Source organism: Arachis ipaensis, chromosome B5 (assembly GCF_059453495.1).
Source record: "Arachis ipaensis isolate K30076 ecotype BB chromosome B5, ASM5945349v1, whole genome shotgun sequence".
Lineage (NCBI taxonomy): Eukaryota > Viridiplantae > Streptophyta > Magnoliopsida > Fabales > Fabaceae > Arachis > Arachis ipaensis.
This window is the reverse complement of record NC_142440.1, coordinates 4,177,960-4,195,171: the sequence shown is the minus strand read 5'-3', so window position 1 is coordinate 4,195,171 and position 17,212 is coordinate 4,177,960. Positions and strand designations below refer to the sequence as shown.

General features: G+C 35.5%; 3 protein-coding genes across 3 annotated transcripts; 1 reads left to right on the top strand and 2 right to left on the bottom strand.

Moving 5' to 3' along the window:
• Positions 1-3,147: 3,147 nt before the first annotated feature.
• Positions 3,148-9,575, top strand: LOC107642540 (aconitase 1). The gene is made up of 20 exons (XM_016345934.3): positions 3,148-3,291; positions 3,399-3,509; positions 3,855-4,015; positions 4,121-4,213; positions 4,322-4,507; positions 4,679-4,840; positions 5,031-5,175; positions 5,294-5,436; positions 5,501-5,557; positions 5,650-5,729; positions 6,197-6,272; positions 6,431-6,616; positions 7,090-7,157; positions 7,265-7,383; positions 7,472-7,593; positions 7,688-7,786; positions 7,877-8,356; positions 8,707-8,805; positions 8,883-9,122; positions 9,208-9,575. The coding sequence occupies exons 1-20, from the start codon at positions 3,288-3,290 to the stop codon at positions 9,280-9,282; spliced, it is 2,706 nt and encodes a 901-aa protein (XP_016201420.1). The 5' UTR covers positions 3,148-3,287; the 3' UTR covers positions 9,283-9,575.
• Positions 9,576-10,740: 1,165 nt separating this feature from the next.
• On the bottom strand, positions 10,741-14,304 carry LOC107642541 (putative prolyl 4-hydroxylase 3). Its single transcript, XM_016345935.3, has 8 exons — positions 13,780-14,304; positions 13,576-13,663; positions 12,977-13,074; positions 12,752-12,849; positions 12,347-12,476; positions 12,056-12,243; positions 11,856-11,945; positions 10,741-11,361 (listed from the first exon to the last, which is right to left on the bottom strand). The coding sequence occupies exons 1-7, from the start codon at positions 13,974-13,976 to the stop codon at positions 11,872-11,874; spliced, it is 873 nt and encodes a 290-aa protein (XP_016201421.1). The 5' UTR covers positions 13,977-14,304; the 3' UTR covers positions 10,741-11,361; positions 11,856-11,871.
• A 1,139-nt stretch (positions 14,305-15,443) lies between these two features.
• Positions 15,444-17,138, bottom strand: LOC107642542 (Big1). The gene is made up of 4 exons (XM_088488070.1): positions 16,923-17,138; positions 16,545-16,823; positions 16,037-16,185; positions 15,444-15,849 (listed from the first exon to the last, which is right to left on the bottom strand). Exons 2-4 carry the CDS (start codon positions 16,779-16,781, stop codon positions 15,702-15,704), a joined length of 534 nt encoding a protein of 177 aa, XP_088344196.1. The 5' UTR covers positions 16,782-16,823; positions 16,923-17,138; the 3' UTR covers positions 15,444-15,701.
• Between the last annotated feature and the right edge of the window lie 74 nt (positions 17,139-17,212).

Sequence of the window (17,212 nt, the reverse complement as noted above, 5' to 3'; positions counted from 1 at the left end):
GACGCAGCAGCGAAATGGCGACATCAAGTGTGGCACATGCGAAATGGAGCATCCCGCTTCTGGCATCCACGAGTTGGGCCACATCTGTTGTGAAACCCATGAAATGACCAAGACCATGGCGGCAGCAACGAAATGGTGCAGATTTGTGGTGAAGGTTGCAAGTTTCAGGTTGTTGCAGTCCGGTACAAGCATGCATTGGGTACATATTGTGGCATGGTAGGGGCAAGTAACTTGGTGTGTATATAAAAGGGGGGAGGGGAGGGGACTAAGTGCAGGACTTTTTTATTAAAATAAGTAAAGAAAAATCATCATTTCCTCAAATACACATGCATGAAAATATTTTCCAGAATACGCAGGTTCATGTTATGGCAATCATCCACGAAATGGGCCAGAATTCCAAGTCAAGGTCAGCGCCCACGAAATGGGCATCTCTAGCTCACCGCCCGTGAATTGGGCTAATACGTTGGTGGTACACGCGAATTGGACTAGATGGACAATTCTGCCGGGCCAGACGCAAAAGTGACCCATAGTAGTTGTACTCCACACGAAATGGAGCCAGGAATTCGCTATGTAAATGGGTGTGGAAGACAATTTGCAAGCATGGTTAGAAATTTTTGGTGTCTCGCCGAAACATTCATCTCAAGCAACTCTCTCCTATCTCTATGTGTTTCCTTTCTTTCTAAAATTCTGTAGATGCTATTTTGTTGTGTCTATGGCCACTTAAAATGTGTACGTTGTCGTATATCCTAATGGAGAAATTTCTGTTACATCTGAAGGTGTTACATTTGTTTGTGATGATCCACTGTGGATAATGATCCTGCCACAAACGTCTTTGGAAGGGCTGAAGAACGTGATCCTGATGTATATCGGTTTAGTGGAAAAGAAGGAAATCACGAAGTTGACTTACAGAATGTCAGTTGCAATTGCCAACTCGTTTGCATATCAGAAAATGCAGATTAAATCTGACCAACAAGTTTCGATGATATTTTCTTGTCATCGGAGCATTGGAAGTATCTACTCGTTGGAGCTATGTGTGTACTTCGTTGGAGCTACATGTCCGGGTGGAACATCACCAAGTAGCTCTTCGCACCATTGCCATATATATCTCTCTGGTGAAACTTGCTCCATGACCTTAGGGTACCACTAACAGGCTCGCCATCAATGGGTAACCCTAACTGCATTGCCACATCCTCTAGTGTTATGGTACACTCACCCCACGGGAGGTAAAATGTGTGCGTCTCGGGACACCATCGTTCGACAAATGCACTTATCAGCGGATTGTCATACTCAAAACGCTTTATTAATGACACATAATAGAATCCTGCTTGTCGTAAATATGGTTCAAGTCTCTGCCACCTCAGATCCATGGTTGGATCCGCCGGATCGGACGTGAAAACATCAACAAGTGTGCCATGCGGAGTCAGGGGCTGCAACAACGAAACCAGAATACCACAATTATATTTACAGTAGCAAATATTAAATAATCATCGAGACTAATAACAAAATTAACCACACATGATCACTGCAACTAACCTTATGAATTAAATGAGCAGCAATATGAATTTCGTCTAACCGATTAAGATTTTCTTTCATACCACCATCGTCGCCCATGTTACACTCTTTTCTATTCACACCACAATACAAAAATATTAGGCAAAAGACACTTTTTTTCCTTAATCTTTTCCACGGTTTGTAACTCCTAACACTCCCTACCACTATTTTTCATTGCATGAAGTACTTGTTCCCTTACCCATCTGCCCTTTATATACACACCAATGCATCAACCCCAAGCTTGCCACCCCATGCACCCAATGCATGCATGTACAGGAACTGTTGCACTGGAGAATTGCAGCCTTCACTAGACATCAATACCATTTTGTTGCTGCCGCCATTGTAGTGAGCATTTATTTCGTGGTCGCCGCATAGGACATGGTCCACTTCGCGTGTGCCAGGTACGCCTTGGTCCAATTCGCGGTCACCCAAGCTGAGATGCCCATCTCGCTGCTGCTGCCTTTAGAGTGTGCCATGATATGGACCTGCGTATTCCGGAAATTATTTTCATGCATGCGTATTTGAGGAAATAATGATTTTTTTTACTTATTTTAATAAAAAAGTCCCAAGTGCAGCATGAAATGAAAATCGATGGAAGAGAGGGATGAAAATCATAGACCGTGGAGGAGAGGGGAAAAAAAAATGTGTTTTAGTTAATAATTTCATGTTGTGGTTTGATTAGAAAAGCGTAACATGGGCGACAGTGGTGGTGGTAACGTCGAGAAAATGGCCCATTTCGTGGGTGTCCTGCCTTAAATGCCCATTTCTTGGGCGCTTTTCACATCATGGCACCCTGGTCCAATTTGTGGGTGCCTGACTTGAGGTGAAGGCTAAATCCATTTTGTGGGTGGTAGCCGAGAGATGGTGCTGCGCATTTACATAACAATTTTTAAGAGGGCGTATTTCAGGAAATAATGTTATTTATTTCAATAAAAAAGTCATTTTTTTATAATTTTTAAAAATTTTTAACTTTAGTAGAATTATTTATAATAATATTTGTTAATAAATATTTTTTTTTCAAATATGGAATAAATGAAGTCAAGAACTAATTTGTCTGTATTTTTTAAAATATATAAAATTCAAAATCTAAAAAATTAATAAAAATGAAAACGAAAGTAATAGAATCTAATATTTTAAAGAATAGTGAAGTCCTCCAAAACGTAATTTTCTTGTATAAAACTTCTATTTTTGTATAATCGACAAATTCACAAACTTATTAGGTAGAAAAAACCCAAACAATAAAAATCTTTGTTTAAAACTACGAGATATTTTTCATTTTGATTTGATTTGACGTGGTGAATATGGAATATGGAGGAAGAAGCGAGTAAGAATATTACGTGCGAGGGAAGGAGGATCAAGCTTGAATAGTTGAATATACGCTCATAACATATGACACATCAACGGATCTCGAATTCTCAAGCACATCCAATACTTAAATTAACAAAACAGAATCTTTATACTTTTTAATTATTTTAATTAAATAATAAATTATGAAAATAGTTAAAATAATCAAATCAATAGTAAACAAATAATTTAAATATAATCTATTTAATTTATACACACTAATTTAAGTTTTTTATTTTCTTTTTATTTTTTATATTAGGACAATACCAGAATAGCACGCTCCACTTTGTTTCCCTTCTCTTTATCATATCTGTCTTCTCTTCTCGCCTCACCTACTCCCTCTCCCTCTCTTGTTTGATCGATCCATAATCTCATAGCTACATTCAGGGCCTATGGGTAACACCATACATACTCCTTCACTTTCACTTCTTATCATTCATTCTTTTCATGTATTTCTTTTCTTTTCGTTTTTACAAATTTGATTGGTTCGTTCGTTGTTGCAGCGGCGACTGCAAACCCCTTCCAGAGCATTCTGAAGACGCTTCAGAAGCCTGGTGGTGCTGGTGACTTCGGAAGCTACTTTAGCTTGCCAGCTCTTAATGATCCAAGAATTGGTTAGTTTTTTGTTTTTCCAATTTTCGCTGATATATTTTTTTTTCCTTGATTGGAAATGACGCAGTATGTTGAAAACTTAGCACTTGTTATTGTTATTTTTAGGGATTACGGTCTCGGTAGATGTTATTACTAACTAATATTAAAAAGAGAAATCTGGATTCAATGATTCGTCTTCTATGAGATCCGTTGTTGTTTTATTGTTGTTAATTGGATTGGATCTGGAGGGAAGAAATCAAAGTGTGAGACGTAATGTAGTGATATCATTTGATGATTGATTACTTGAAATCTGATTTCGAGTGATTACAGAATTTGATGGTGACTGTTTTTTTGTGTTTGCCTCGTAGATAAACTTCCTTACTCTATCAGGATACTTTTGGAATCTGCGATTCGTAACTGTGATGAGTTTCAAGTTAAGAAGCATGACGTTGAAAAAATTATTGATTGGGAGAATTCTGCTCCCAAACAGGTGGAAATTCCATTCAAGCCGGCTAGAGTGCTGCTGCAGGTAAGTACCGTGAAGCCATGAAGATATAATGGATGTTGTTTTTATTAGTATTTGAATTGAGCAAACTTTTTGTGGTATTCAATGAGCTTTTCATGTCAATATCAGGATTTTACTGGTGTGCCTGCTGTTGTTGATCTTGCTTGCATGCGAGACGCAATGAACAAGCTTGGTGGCGATTCTAATAGAATTAATCCCTTGGTAAGCAGTATGCTTGAGCACATTAATTGGTTGAGACTAATATTGATTTTTTTCTGTTATGTATCTAGGTACCTCATCTCTAATTATCTTATAATTGTTTCCCTTCAGGTACCAGTAGATCTTGTCATTGATCACTCAGTTCAGGTTGATGTTGCGAGATCAGAAAATGCTGTTCAGGCAAATATGGAACTTGAATTTCAGAGGAACAAGGAAAGATTTGGTTTCCTCAAGTGGGGTTCCACTGCATTCAATAACATGCTTGTTGTTCCTCCCGGATCAGGAATAGTTCACCAGGTCAGTGCCTCATTCAAATCCCCACTGGTATAGATGTATATTTGACCTAATTCTGTAACATTTACTCTCTTGAAGATTTTTATTTCTGCGGCAAGGAGAACTCGCATGATTCTGAATGCAGTTTATAATAGTTTGTCTCCTAAATTAAATTTTACAACTCAATTTGTGTAGGTCAATTTAGAATACCTCGGTAGAGTGGTGTTCAACACGAATGGTGTGCTTTATCCAGACAGTGTTGTGGGAACTGATTCGCACACAACTATGATTGATGGCTTGGGTGTTGCTGGGTGGGGAGTTGGTGGAATTGAAGCAGAAGCTGCTATGCTCGGCCAGGTAAAAGAAAATGTAGATTTGTCATTTGTTACGGAAATCCATGAAATTCTTTTAAATAGTAGCGCGAAGGAGTTAATTTATTGAGTATATTCAATACATTTTTCTGTAGATTATTTGCAGCAAGCATGTTAATTGATTATTTGGGTGTTAAGATATTAGATTATTTATTTATCTCTCAATGTCTTTGCAGCCCATGAGCATGGTCCTACCAGGTGTTGTTGGATTTAAATTATTAGGAAAACTACGAAGTGGCGTGACGGCTACTGATTTGGTGTTGACTGTTACTCAAATGCTAAGGAAACACGGGGTTGTTGGCAAGTTTGTGGAGTTCTACGGCAAGTGTTAACTTATGCAAACGATGCTATGATTTTTTTCTTGTTCCTTCATTGCACGACCTGCCTGCCTGATTAATCTTCCCTTAAATAATTGTTTTTTTTTACCTTTGTTATGCAGGGGAAGGCATGAGTGAGCTACCTTTGGCTGATCGTGCCACCATAGCAAACATGTCTCCTGAATATGGTGCAACCATGGGCTTCTTTCCTGTTGATCATGTCACTTTGCAATATCTGAAGTTGACAGGAAGAAGTGATGAAACTGTAAGTTAACACTTACATCATGCTACTTTTGTTGTCTACATTTGCTTACATATCTCCCTTACAGGTTTCCATGATAGAATCCTATTTACGAGCCAATAAGATGTTTGTGGACTACAATGAGGTACTATGCTTCCTGCATGTGTTTTTTGGAATAGTTATGCCTCAGTGGTTTGGAAGGGCCTTCGTTTGACTTGTGATTTTTATTTCATGCAGCCTCAAGTGGAGAGAGTGTACTCATCATATTTGGAGCTCAAACTTGAGGATGTAGAACCTTGTGTCTCAGGTCCAAAGAGGTAATGTGTAATCATGTTTTCCAGTTAAATATAAGGGTAAAATGCTCCTGCCGTTATTGTATGCATTTTATACACATGCCTCCACTCTATTTTGAAAACCTACATAACACTTCTGTCTTTCTCAAACACACATGCTTCCAAAATTCTATCATGATTTGCTGAAAGTGTCATTCATTCCCTTGTTCAACTATATATTGAGAAAAAGCGAAGAAACATTCAATTTGTGCAGCTGAATCGATGTTTAAAATTGACCAGAATTCCATAAGATACTTCAACAAATGTGTAACGTCTGATCACAGTTTGGAGTTAATTTTGGTTATTTTGGGGATATAAAAAGACATACGTGTGGAAAGGCTTTTATAGTAAGTGTAAATTAATAGGGAGCTGACATAATTCCCACTAAAATAAAATCATGTTTTCAGCTTCTAGTTTTTACATAGTTTAATCATTGCTTTAAATCTTTTCAGGCCTCATGATCGTGTCCCTTTGAAAGAAATGAAGGTAGATTGGCATGCCTGCCTCAACAATAAAGTTGGGTTTAAGGTATGCTGCTTGAACCATGGATATAATTTTGTCAACAGCTATATACAGATCAATAGTTTGTATGATTATATACTCATCCTAGTTATCTTCTTTTGATTTTTTTTTTTTGCCTTTATTTATTTTTATGGTCTTTTGATCTGTATATTTCACTGTTACAGGGTTTTGCCATACCAACAGAATCTCAAAATAAGGTTGCAGAGTTCACATTCAATGGGACAAAAGCACATCTTAGGCATGGGGATGTTGTTATAGCTGCTATCACCAGCTGTACAAATACCTCAAACCCTTATGTAATGCTTGGAGCTGCACTGGTTGCAAAGAAAGCATGTGACTTGGGATTGGAGGTTTGTCAATGTCTCTGCTTTTTTGTTACCTGTGTCATGAAGTTTTAAGATTTAACTTGATAATCATATGCATGTACTATAGTTGGGCTACATGATCAGGATTATATGTTTATTGTATGATTGCTTTTATATCTTTTTTTAATATTGTTGAATGCACCCAAATTGCACTCCCTATCCCCCCAAACAAATGACTTCAGCAGTAAAAGCACATGGTGGTTGTCCTGGAATTGCAGGCTTGGTACATCATTTGTTCTTGTTTCTTTCCTCTTTCTGAATAAAATTGAAATTAACTAAGCAACTGTCTTGGGCTTGTTTTTGTTTTTAAGGGTGATTATTGATTTTTTCCCCCTTCTAAGAATACATTGCATATTTTCAGTTTCTTCCTTTTCTTTATCCATCATTTTTTTTTTTCCGGATAATTTGTTGGGTACTAATTGATTGCCATTGTTTCATAATCTGATTTTGACTATTAGGTGAAGCCATGGATTAAAACAAGTCTTGCTCCAGGTTCCGGTGTTGTGACTAAATATTTAGAGAGGAGGTATGTTTAGAATATGCGAAGTATATTAACTGTGACACACTGTGACACACCGGCAATAACATCAAGCTTACTGTGGCTGAAACACTTTTATTACATTTCACCTTCAGTGGCTTGCAGAAGTATTTGAACCAGCTAGGTTTTCATATAGTTGGGTATGGATGCACCACATGCATTGGTAATTCAGGGGATATTAATGAAGCTGTGGCTTCTGCAATTACTGAAAATGGTACACATTTTTTTTGTAAGCAGATATTCTCTTTGTATTCGTCAAGGAATCTTAGGTGACCTAAACATTGATTTTCTGAACATTCCAGATATTGTAGCTGCAGCTGTCTTGTCTGGAAATAGGAACTTTGAGGGCCGAGTTCATCCATTAACAAGGGCTAATTATCTTGCTTCGCCTCCTCTTGTTGTTGCCTATGCACTTGCTGGCACAGTATGTCTCTTGCAAATTGAGTTCGGCCTGCTTTTAATGCCAAACTAGGTCTTTCCTTCTATGTTGGACTTTCTAAACTGGACACATTCTGCAGGTTGACATTGACTTTGAAACTGAACCTATTGGAATAACCAAGGATGGAGAGAGGATATTCTTCAAGGATATTTGGCCATCCAGTGAAGAAATTGCAAGTGTAAGTAGCCTATTGTGTTAGCTATCACTTTTGGATATCAGCACAAATTCATTGTATAAAGGTGATGGTTCTTATTTGTCCAATTTTCAGGTTGTACAATCAAGTGTGCTGCCAGATATGTTTAGGGAAACATATAATGCGATCACCAAGGGCAATCCCATGTGGAATAATCTCTCTGTTCCCACTGGCACTCTTTATTCCTGGGACCCTTCATCAACATATATTCATGAGCCACCTTACTTTAAGAACATGACCATGTCTCCACCCGGTGGACACGGAGTGAAGAATGCTTACTGTTTGCTCAATTTCGGGGATAGTATTACGACTGACCACATCTCTCCAGCTGGTAGCATACATAAAGATAGTCCTGCTGCCAAATACCTTATGGAGCGTGGGGTTGACAGACGAGATTTCAACTCCTACGGAAGTCGCCGTGGTAACGATGAGGTGATGGCACGAGGAACTTTTGCCAATATTCGCATCGTCAACAAACTCTTGAATGGAGAAGTTGGACCGAAAACAATCCATATTCCTTCTGGGGAGAAGTTATCAGTCTTTGATGCTGCAATGGTAATTTTTCTTCTAAGTAGGTGCACTAGGCAATGTTTTTTTACATCATAATGATGCTCTGTGATATACCTTCTCATTCCTGTGATAGATAGATTTGATTTTGATTGGAAAACATTCTTGACAATCTGCCTGAATCTATCAAATTATATGGGCACTACATCTATATTGAAAGACCAAAAAAGGGGAAAAATAGAGAAAGTAAATTCAGTTTGGCTTTAGACTGGAAATGTCAAAAGAAAGCACAAAAAAAAAATTCCAGTGTATTTTTCATTCGTGATTACTGTAGTTAACCCAAGCCTGTTTTGGTTGACTTCTTTGTAACCTTGTTGGATCATCATATCTATTTTCAGAAATACAAGAGCGAGGGGCATGATATGATTATCTTAGCTGGTGCTGAGTATGGAAGTGGAAGTTCCCGTGATTGGGCTGCAAAGGGGCCGATGCTACTGGTACTTCCTAGATTCCATTCTACTATAAAAAAAATGTGTTTTTTAATGGTTAATTTAATGACATGTTCATTTGTCAGGGTGTGAAAGCTGTCATATCAAAAAGCTTTGAAAGGATTCACCGAAGTAATTTGGTGGGAATGGGTATTATCCCTCTATGTTTCAAGTCCGGGGAGGATGCCGATAGTCTTGGATTGACTGGTCGTGAGCGGTACACGATTGATCTTCCGAACATAAGTGAAATCCGACCTGGTCAAGATGTCACAGTGGTGACAGATGATGGGAAGAAGTTTGCAACTACTCTAAGATTCGATACAGAGGTAATATTTGGTCTTCCATTTTTTGTTGCAACTCTTTGATCATTCTTTTGTTTTCTTGGTTGATGTTTTAGCCACTTCATTGCAGGTTGAACTTGCTTACTTCAGCCATGGAGGCATCTTGCAATATGTGATCAGAAACTTGATCAATGCTAAACATTAAGGGTGTTAGAAGAAACAATGTTGGCTGGTGGCATTGGTAGCACACAGTCGCACCACTGATTTTTAACTTTGTCTAAATAAAGGTTCCTCCAAGGTGGTAAAAAATCCTTGCTATCAAATGTTGTATCAATAAACCAAGGAATGATGAAGGGTTGTTGTAATGGCTGTCACTTTTCATTTCTCATATTTATTTGAGAATGGAGAAGTCTTTATTCCTTATTTTAGAGTTTGAGTGTTGTGGCGAACATTTACTTTCAAGAGAAATAGAGAATCATCAGTTGAAGGGTTGATAAACCTTTTTTCTTTTTTGGGGTCTGGGGTTAATAAACCTTTTGTGTGCCTCGAAAAATATGCAGTGCTAGAGACTGAAGTCTAACAATCCACATATCCTATAGTTCATAAAATAGTTATCAGATTCAGAGATGGTTTCTGACCCAAAAAAAAAAACAGAAAAAAAAAAATTCTGAGATGGTTTATTAGTTAACAATTTTGAAACTTTATAATCAGCAAATGATAGAACAATTGACCGACTGTACAATTTAATGAAATTTTTTATTGTATTCATGTTATACTTTATTTAATATTTGGAAATATATTTACTAGGTTCTGTTACTGCTGAGTGCTCTCACAAAATTTAAAAAAAAAAGGAAAGGATATGAGCTTTTATTTATCACTACTTACAAGGAAATATTTGGACAACAAAAATTACAGTAATTAGTTTTCTAAGTCATTCGTCATCGTCAATGTCCTTTTTTTCATAAAAAATTAATAAATACACTGAAAATATTTATTGGAAAGGTTCAAAAGTAATATTCAATAAACGTAAAAGAATTAATACCTTAAAAAATTTCTCTTTTTGGCAGTTGAGCTTAAAAAAATTGGTTTATTGTCTCGTATAATTAAAACTATTATGAAACTGCATTTTAGTCAATGCCCTTCAGGTAAGAGTGTACGACTGCCAAATATGTTTCGTTATCGTTTAACCTTGGCTTATTCATATTCAAATAACCGGAAAGATTCCTATATATTTATATAGTGATTAATCTGAATATCAACATTTGCTTTGTTTGGCCTTATTCATATTCAGGTGGAGGAGATTAATGGAACATGTGTCAGATATTCATTAAATGATTGATACTTGCCTATTGAAAGGGAAAAGACAATCATGTAGTTATGATTTCTGGGCATAATAAATAAACCAAATAGAAAAACTTAAACCTTATAAATCTTATAAAGTATAAACCAACCTAACTTGTTTTTCTTTTCTTTTTCTTCTTTTTTTGGAAAAGAAAAACAAGACTAATTATTTTAGAGATAGATAAGTATAGTGTGTTATTCACTGTTATGGGTAAGCTGAGTTATTTTCTTAATATGAAAATAAAAAATTTGAAGGTCAGATTTTATTACAGAATTTTACGGATACACAAATCTAACCCGTAGATTTCTGATTTTCAAAAAATAAAAAACAAAACCATAAATATAAATCTGACTCTCAAGTTTTTTTTAACCGAATTTCTTCTAACTCTTCTCCACAATTGTGTGATACACCTCTCATTTTCATAAATACACACTTCTCTAATATTAAAAACTAAAAGCGTAAAAACAAAAGGTAGGAAACTACCAGTATCATGACAGCATTTTCAAAAGGTAAACTCAACACTGCTCTTTAGTCTTTTAGACTGAAAAGGTGCAATGATGTAGAGAAGGCATCTCGTAAAGGGGTAATTAACAACACAAGTAAAACTGTAACAACGATAACTACACAAGGTTAAGGGAACTCTGAGGAAAAAGCAGGTACACTGGTCTCATCTATTGGTTTGATACATTTCTCTCCAAAAACCCCTAATGCAAACTGTAACATGTATAAACTCTTTTTTATATTATATTATTATATTTTTACTAATATAAATGAAAAATGTAGGGGGAAAAAATTAGTTAGCTGAGGATACAACGGAACATCCAAAATCACAGAAACATCGGCATCTATAAGCATTTCCTTCAAGGCCGCAAGTATTATCGTGCAGAGTTTTAGCTCAGCCTTTAAAGTAGTACAATATGGGAATGATGGACTCTTAGAAACCTGAACAATAAATCAATCAAAGTGAGTGGTCATGAATACAACTTTACATTGCAAACAAGGAAATGCAGTCACAAGTACCGGTTTTCCAATTTTGAAAGTTTAATTTTTTAGGATGTCCGTATAAAATTCTTAATATTTATACTTACATCTAATCAAGTGTTACCACATAGATAAAAGTGATTTCGTTTTATATAGTAGATATTGCTTGTCTATATGATATAACACCTAATTGGCTGTTGGTGTAAATTAATAGACTAATGGTGTGCAAAATAGCTCTACATACTAAATGTTTTGACACTGTTTCTAAGTCATATCAATCCAACAACTGAACCCTATATAAGTAATAACCAAACAAAGATCATAAAACTGAGTTGTTTTATGAGTTCAATCTAAGTCAATAGTGACAAAAATTATTCCCATAACAGTGTTGTTTTATGTATAGCCTCAATTGTAATATACTATTTTTTAACAGTACAACAAGAGATGATAAATACCTGTAGTAATGTATATTCAAGCTTTGTATTCACTGACACGCATCCATTTGGTACTTGACCACTTATTACCCTTAATCACCGGACAACCGCCTGGAAAATTATCAAAGTGAAACTTTCCGTTAATATATCTCCTTTTGTGAAAGCTTGTTGAAACATCAAGCAGCACACATATTAATAATAAAATAAAACCACCAACTAACCATGCAGACTTGATGGATCTAAGGTTGCATCCGGCCTCATGCTCCAGAAAAGTAAAGCATCCCCCCTCTTTGGTTTAATTGAAAGTCCTTTTTTACCACAATCTGAAAGCTCATTCCACCACGGCACAGAGCTGAAGTTCCCCTTGGCAGCCGGGAACACTGTCTCACCCCCTTCTTCAACATCTGTACTGTATTATCATAATATAGATGGAACACGGCATGAACAGATATCCTCATGTTGAAGATAAATAGAAGCTAACAACTAAGAAGAGACCACTTGATGACACTTACAGGTACATCAGTACTGTTGCAATGCGTTGACCTCCATTCTTAGTGTTAAATTCATCCTGAAAGTAGTCATAGTGAGGTTCATACTTCTGTCCAACTTCGTAATGTAGAACTTGAAGCCCTTCACCGTGCTCTGCATTGCAAGACATAGTATAAGTAATGCTTTGAGAAGCATATAACAAAAAATATGCTACTACCTAAGATCAAAGACCACAAAACCAGATTGCAAAGTCAACTAAAATTATTCCATCTTGTTTGCTTGATGGGAAATCAGTTTCCAATATCAACGGGAAAACTTCATGTAAGGATTTAATGTGTGAAATAGCAGAGCAATTGGCAAAAAGGTAGCATGTCATTTCTAACAAACAAGAATATATCATAAGAAAGACAAAAACACAAAGTACTTACCTACAGGTATGAAAGTGAAGTCGGCAATTTTTTTCTCAATATTCCTCACAATCTTATCACGTCCTCTGGCCAGAAAAGTTCCGGAGCTTGTACGGACTCTAAATGTAAAAGAAATACGAAAAGGTAAGGTCTATCATCACGGAAGAGGAGCAAGGGTAGTCTCGGGAGACAGCTTTCAATATCAAAGGACAGTGAACAGAGAAAGATAGGGGAGAAAACTCTAACCTGCTGTCTTTACTTTTTCCAGTTTCGCTATCAACAACTGTCGATTTTTGCATGTGTGGCTTTGCAATACTGATTAGATAATCACATTCCTCTTTGGTCTGCTCAGATTAATAAGCTAAATTTCAGTATTTGGAAAGTGAAAACAATACAATCCATCAAATTAATGCTCCCAAAAAACATGAACATCAACCAGGATTTAAACACAATGTCATTGCATCTTGTAAAGCTCACAAGCAAACTGTAACATACTAATCTGAATGCCGCTATCAATCATCATGCAGCCAAAGAAAACAGAAACACAATTTGGGTGATATATTATCCTAATCCTCGAATTGAAAATGTAACAAAAGAAAGGAGGATTCATCAACATGAGCTACCAGTAACTAGAGATCAAATCATAATACCACCAATTTTCAACAATTGCTTGACCTCGCTTAAATGCAAGAGAATATTAAAAGTTAAAGGCAAACTCATTTCTGGTTCACAAATCCTAATTCCTAGTACAACAAAAGTTCCACACACGATTTCCATGATCTCATGCACAATTGAACTTGAAAACAGAAAGCAATTATAATTAAGAGAAAAAGTTTTCAACTGACCAGGAAATTATGATAAACAAAAGCTCGAGGCTCCCAGGAAACGACTTCAACCCACTGTTCTCCGTTATCATCTTCAGCACCACCGCTTCTGCTCAAAAGAACCGAAAAAAATGACAAAAAGGGGGAAAAATCAAAATTTGAAAACAAATTCAGATAGAAACGAAAGAGAATCGAAATAGGAGAGGGGCAATTACGGAAATTTACCTGTCTCGAGTGTTGTGAGCGATGGAGGTGAGATCGTTAGGCTTTGGAAAACGCGAACGCGAGGGAGAAGGAATGGAGAGGATTCCGAGTGCGAGAAGGATGAGAACGACGAAGGTGAAGGCCACAAGCAGCGAGAGCATCAGCGTCGACGACGATGACTTCCGAGGCTGCAAGCGAGAGTACTTGCCCTTCGCCATTGTTGAAAACGGGGTTCAAGATTTGGATCTGATGATACTGTGAATAACAACAACAAGATCTGAAGAATTTTGAACGAATCTCTCAGACAAGAAGAAGAAGAGTGATGACTTGGTTGTTGTTGTAGTGGTAGCAACGGTGGCTGGCGTTTTTTTTTTTTTTATCTATTTAATTTTTATTTTTCTATTTTTCTTCTTCTACGCTTCAAAAATTCAGCTGAGTACTTCTTCTACCTAAGGTTGTTTGTTGTGAGGGAAATTTTTGGATTTTGGAAAAAATTGCATGTCACTTTGATTTTTGGTGGCATTATTAAATTGGAGTTGAGCTGTCTAAATATTAAATATCATTGACCCCTTTTGGGATAAAATGATAAAATAATTTTCGTAATGAAAAATCAATGAGATGACTTGATTGGTTAGGATTTTTCACAGAAAAAATAAAAAAAAAAGGAAAATTACTTTCTTTTCAACCTAGTTTAATTTTACAAAAATATTATCTATACACTAAAAATTAATCATATTTATAATTTAATTTATTTTTAATATGTATTTTATATTATTAATTTATTTTAGTTATTGATTTTAGTATATATCTAATATTATTATTAATTTTATTATTAAGAAAACTTATAGGTATTTATGTTAAATTACAAGTTATTCTAGTATTTTTAGTTAATTCTTACTACGTTCTAGCAATTTAGAATGTGTTTTTGAGTTGGGATAGAATAGAAACGAAAGGCTTTGAAAAAATCAAAGAGAAAAGAAAAAAAAATTATTTAATTTTTTTAGCATATTTTTATTCTTAAATTTAAAGTTTTTAAGATGAACAATATGGATTTTTACAGTAACGTTAGGTGAAAAGAAAATTCAATCAAATTTCTAATAAAAAAATTAAATATATTATGAAAAAATAAAAAAAAATCTTTTTTCATAAATTAAAAAAATTAAAAAGATAATTTAAAACTATTAATATATATTTTTTTAAGATTTTTACTAACAATTGTCTTATTTTTTTAAGAGTTATAATTTGCACCTATAGTAGCTAAGAATTTCCCCTAACGATATATAAATGAACACATATAATGAATTTTTTATTTTTAATATTGGAGTGGTAGTGGTGTTTTTCTTAAATGTGGATTGTTGGGGTGTTATACTTAAATGTGGGATCGTTTAATTAAAGAAGAAGAAATCGGACCGTCCGATTTCTAGAGGTACACAAATCGAACCCATGAATTTTTGAGAGGTACACAAATCGGTCCCAGAAATTTGTGTTAAAAAAAAATTAAAAAATTTTAAATACAGAAATCGGACCAGGGATTTATGTATTTCTATAGTTTTAAAAAACACCAAAAATTACGATATTAAAATATATCACCACTTTTACTTCCATAACAAAAAAAATTAGCCCACGTATAAGCCCCTCGTGTTAATAATTTCATCATTCAATAATTTCTAATAAATACGATTAAATAAGTAACAAGACCTTCATCATTCAATAATCACTGGTGAATAACCAGGAAGCAGAACAATACAATGACTTACATGTACATAGTTTCCAGATTCTTTCCCTTTTTTTTTTTTCTCCTAATCTCAAACCACTAGACAGTAGAAATGAATTGAAAGATGAACACGTTGACATTTTAATAACAAAACAAAGGAAACATTACCATTACATCAATAATGATGATATTAATCACGATGAAATACATCTTAAGACACCTATATGGCTTAAAATGCGCCAATAGCTGTAGGGTACAAAGCCTTGGGATTGTAAGACATACAATTGGGAACATAAGTTGATGAAATTCGTTTCTTGGAAGGATCCATGGAATCTATGGCTGGTTGGTTCAAATAAGCATACTTGCTTTTTGTCCACCTGCACATTTCAAAACAATTGCAAATAATTGCAGAGCAAGTTAATAAAATATTTTGCCAACAAATTATAGCACATAGTCTTTTCATCTTCACTTAGAAGTTTTGAGTTTGAGTCTCACTCCTAACTTAAAAAAAAATTTAAAAAAATATCTTATAAAATAATTCATAGTAAGAGGGAATTTACTGACCAGTCCTTTATTCCAACACGCACTTCCTTGTCTTTCCCTAGTTTTCTGCAATCATTTGGCACTACTACCCCTTTGACCATTTTTTCCTTGGTGTCACCTTCATCACTCTCATCCCTCAAGGACAATTCAAAGTTCAGATAATCTTCCTCCTGTTCTCCATTGTCATAAGAATTCAATATAAAACGGCAAACAAAAACTTCAGGGTTAGACAGAGGAACAGAACCAAGGAACAATCACAATTCATAATATATTATAACAAATTTCCATTGAGAGTGAACAAGTTACTTGTTAACTAAATTCAACCGTCTTTTTTCTTTTTTCTTTTTGTTCAACTGGTTTTTATTGTACTAATAAGCTATTGTACCAATTTAGTTGAATTTGGTTATCAAAATAACTTAGTCATATAACATTATTAATTCTGTTTGCAACATTTATTTTCTATCACTCTTTTCCTTAGTTGTCTTATACAACAAGAAAGGAAAAAGCATGTGGATGGTCATGATCTTACCGAGAGATTTCGAGCTCGAAGTCTTGCTGCTGCCTTGATGGCAGCAAGGAGATGATCCTCCTCCTCGATCCGCTTCTGCCTCCAAAACCTCGCGATCTCTCGGTTCGTCACGCTCTCCTCTGCTCTTGGCCTCGTGAATCCCCGGAACTTTGGAAGCGGAGGAGGAGGAGGCGGCCTTGGAACCACTCTCTTTGTCCTTGATCCAACTACATCACTTTCTTCCTTCCCTTGTTTCATTATAAACAAACTTTGCTATATATAAATTCACCTTATTGTTTCCTATAAAAAAAAAAGGTGATCATAGAATGAATCATCAACATCAAAATTCTCCCATTTAAAACCATGATCTTATGATCTTAGCTAACAATCTAAACCTACCTTTCACACACTGGTGGTAGAGATTACACTAGGATGTGGAATAGGAATATCTTAGTCAAGTGGAATATGCAATAATAACAATAATGTTGTGTATATAGCAACCCCTCTTGTTGCGTGTGGACAACGAAGATTCAATTAAAAAATAAATTGGAATGGTTGTTGCGGCTTTCATTTCTCAAAGAAGTGACTTCTAAAGGAGGTTACCTCGTCCCTATCAGGAATCTTCAATGGATTATTGTGGTACTTAGATCAGCATAAGCAACTAGTCACTATTAAATTAAAGTAAGGAT

Excerpts from the sequence above, each read along its gene's own strand:
- LOC107642540 (XM_016345934.3), top strand. Across the intron at positions 4,508-4,678 it reads GATCAGGAATAGTTCACCAG|GTCAATTTAGAATACCTCGG; the intron begins GTCAGTGCCTCA and ends CAATTTGTGTAG. Across the intron at positions 8,806-8,882 it reads CAAAGGGGCCGATGCTACTG|GGTGTGAAAGCTGTCATATC; the intron begins GTACTTCCTAGA and ends TTCATTTGTCAG.
- LOC107642541 (XM_016345935.3), bottom strand. The coding sequence starts at position 13,976 with ATGGCGAAGGGCAAGTACTCTCGCTTGCAGCCTCGGAAGTCATCGTCG. Across the intron at positions 13,075-13,575 it reads TTGTTTATCATAATTTCCTG|ACCAAAGAGGAATGTGATTA; the intron begins GTCAGTTGAAAA and ends TAATCTGAGCAG. Across the intron at positions 12,850-12,976 it reads GGAAAAAGTAAAGACAGCAG|AGTCCGTACAAGCTCCGGAA; the intron begins GTTAGAGTTTTC and ends TTTTACATTTAG.
- LOC107642542 (XM_088488070.1), bottom strand. The coding sequence starts at position 16,781 with ATGAAACAAGGGAAGGAAGAAAGTGATGTAGTTGGATCAAGGACAAAG. Across the intron at positions 16,186-16,544 it reads TTCGAGCTCGAAATCTCTCG|GAGGAAGATTATCTGAACTT; the intron begins GTAAGATCATGA and ends AATGGAGAACAG. Across the intron at positions 15,850-16,036 it reads CGTGTTGGAATAAAGGACTG|GTGGACAAAAAGCAAGTATG; the intron begins GTCAGTAAATTC and ends TGAAATGTGCAG.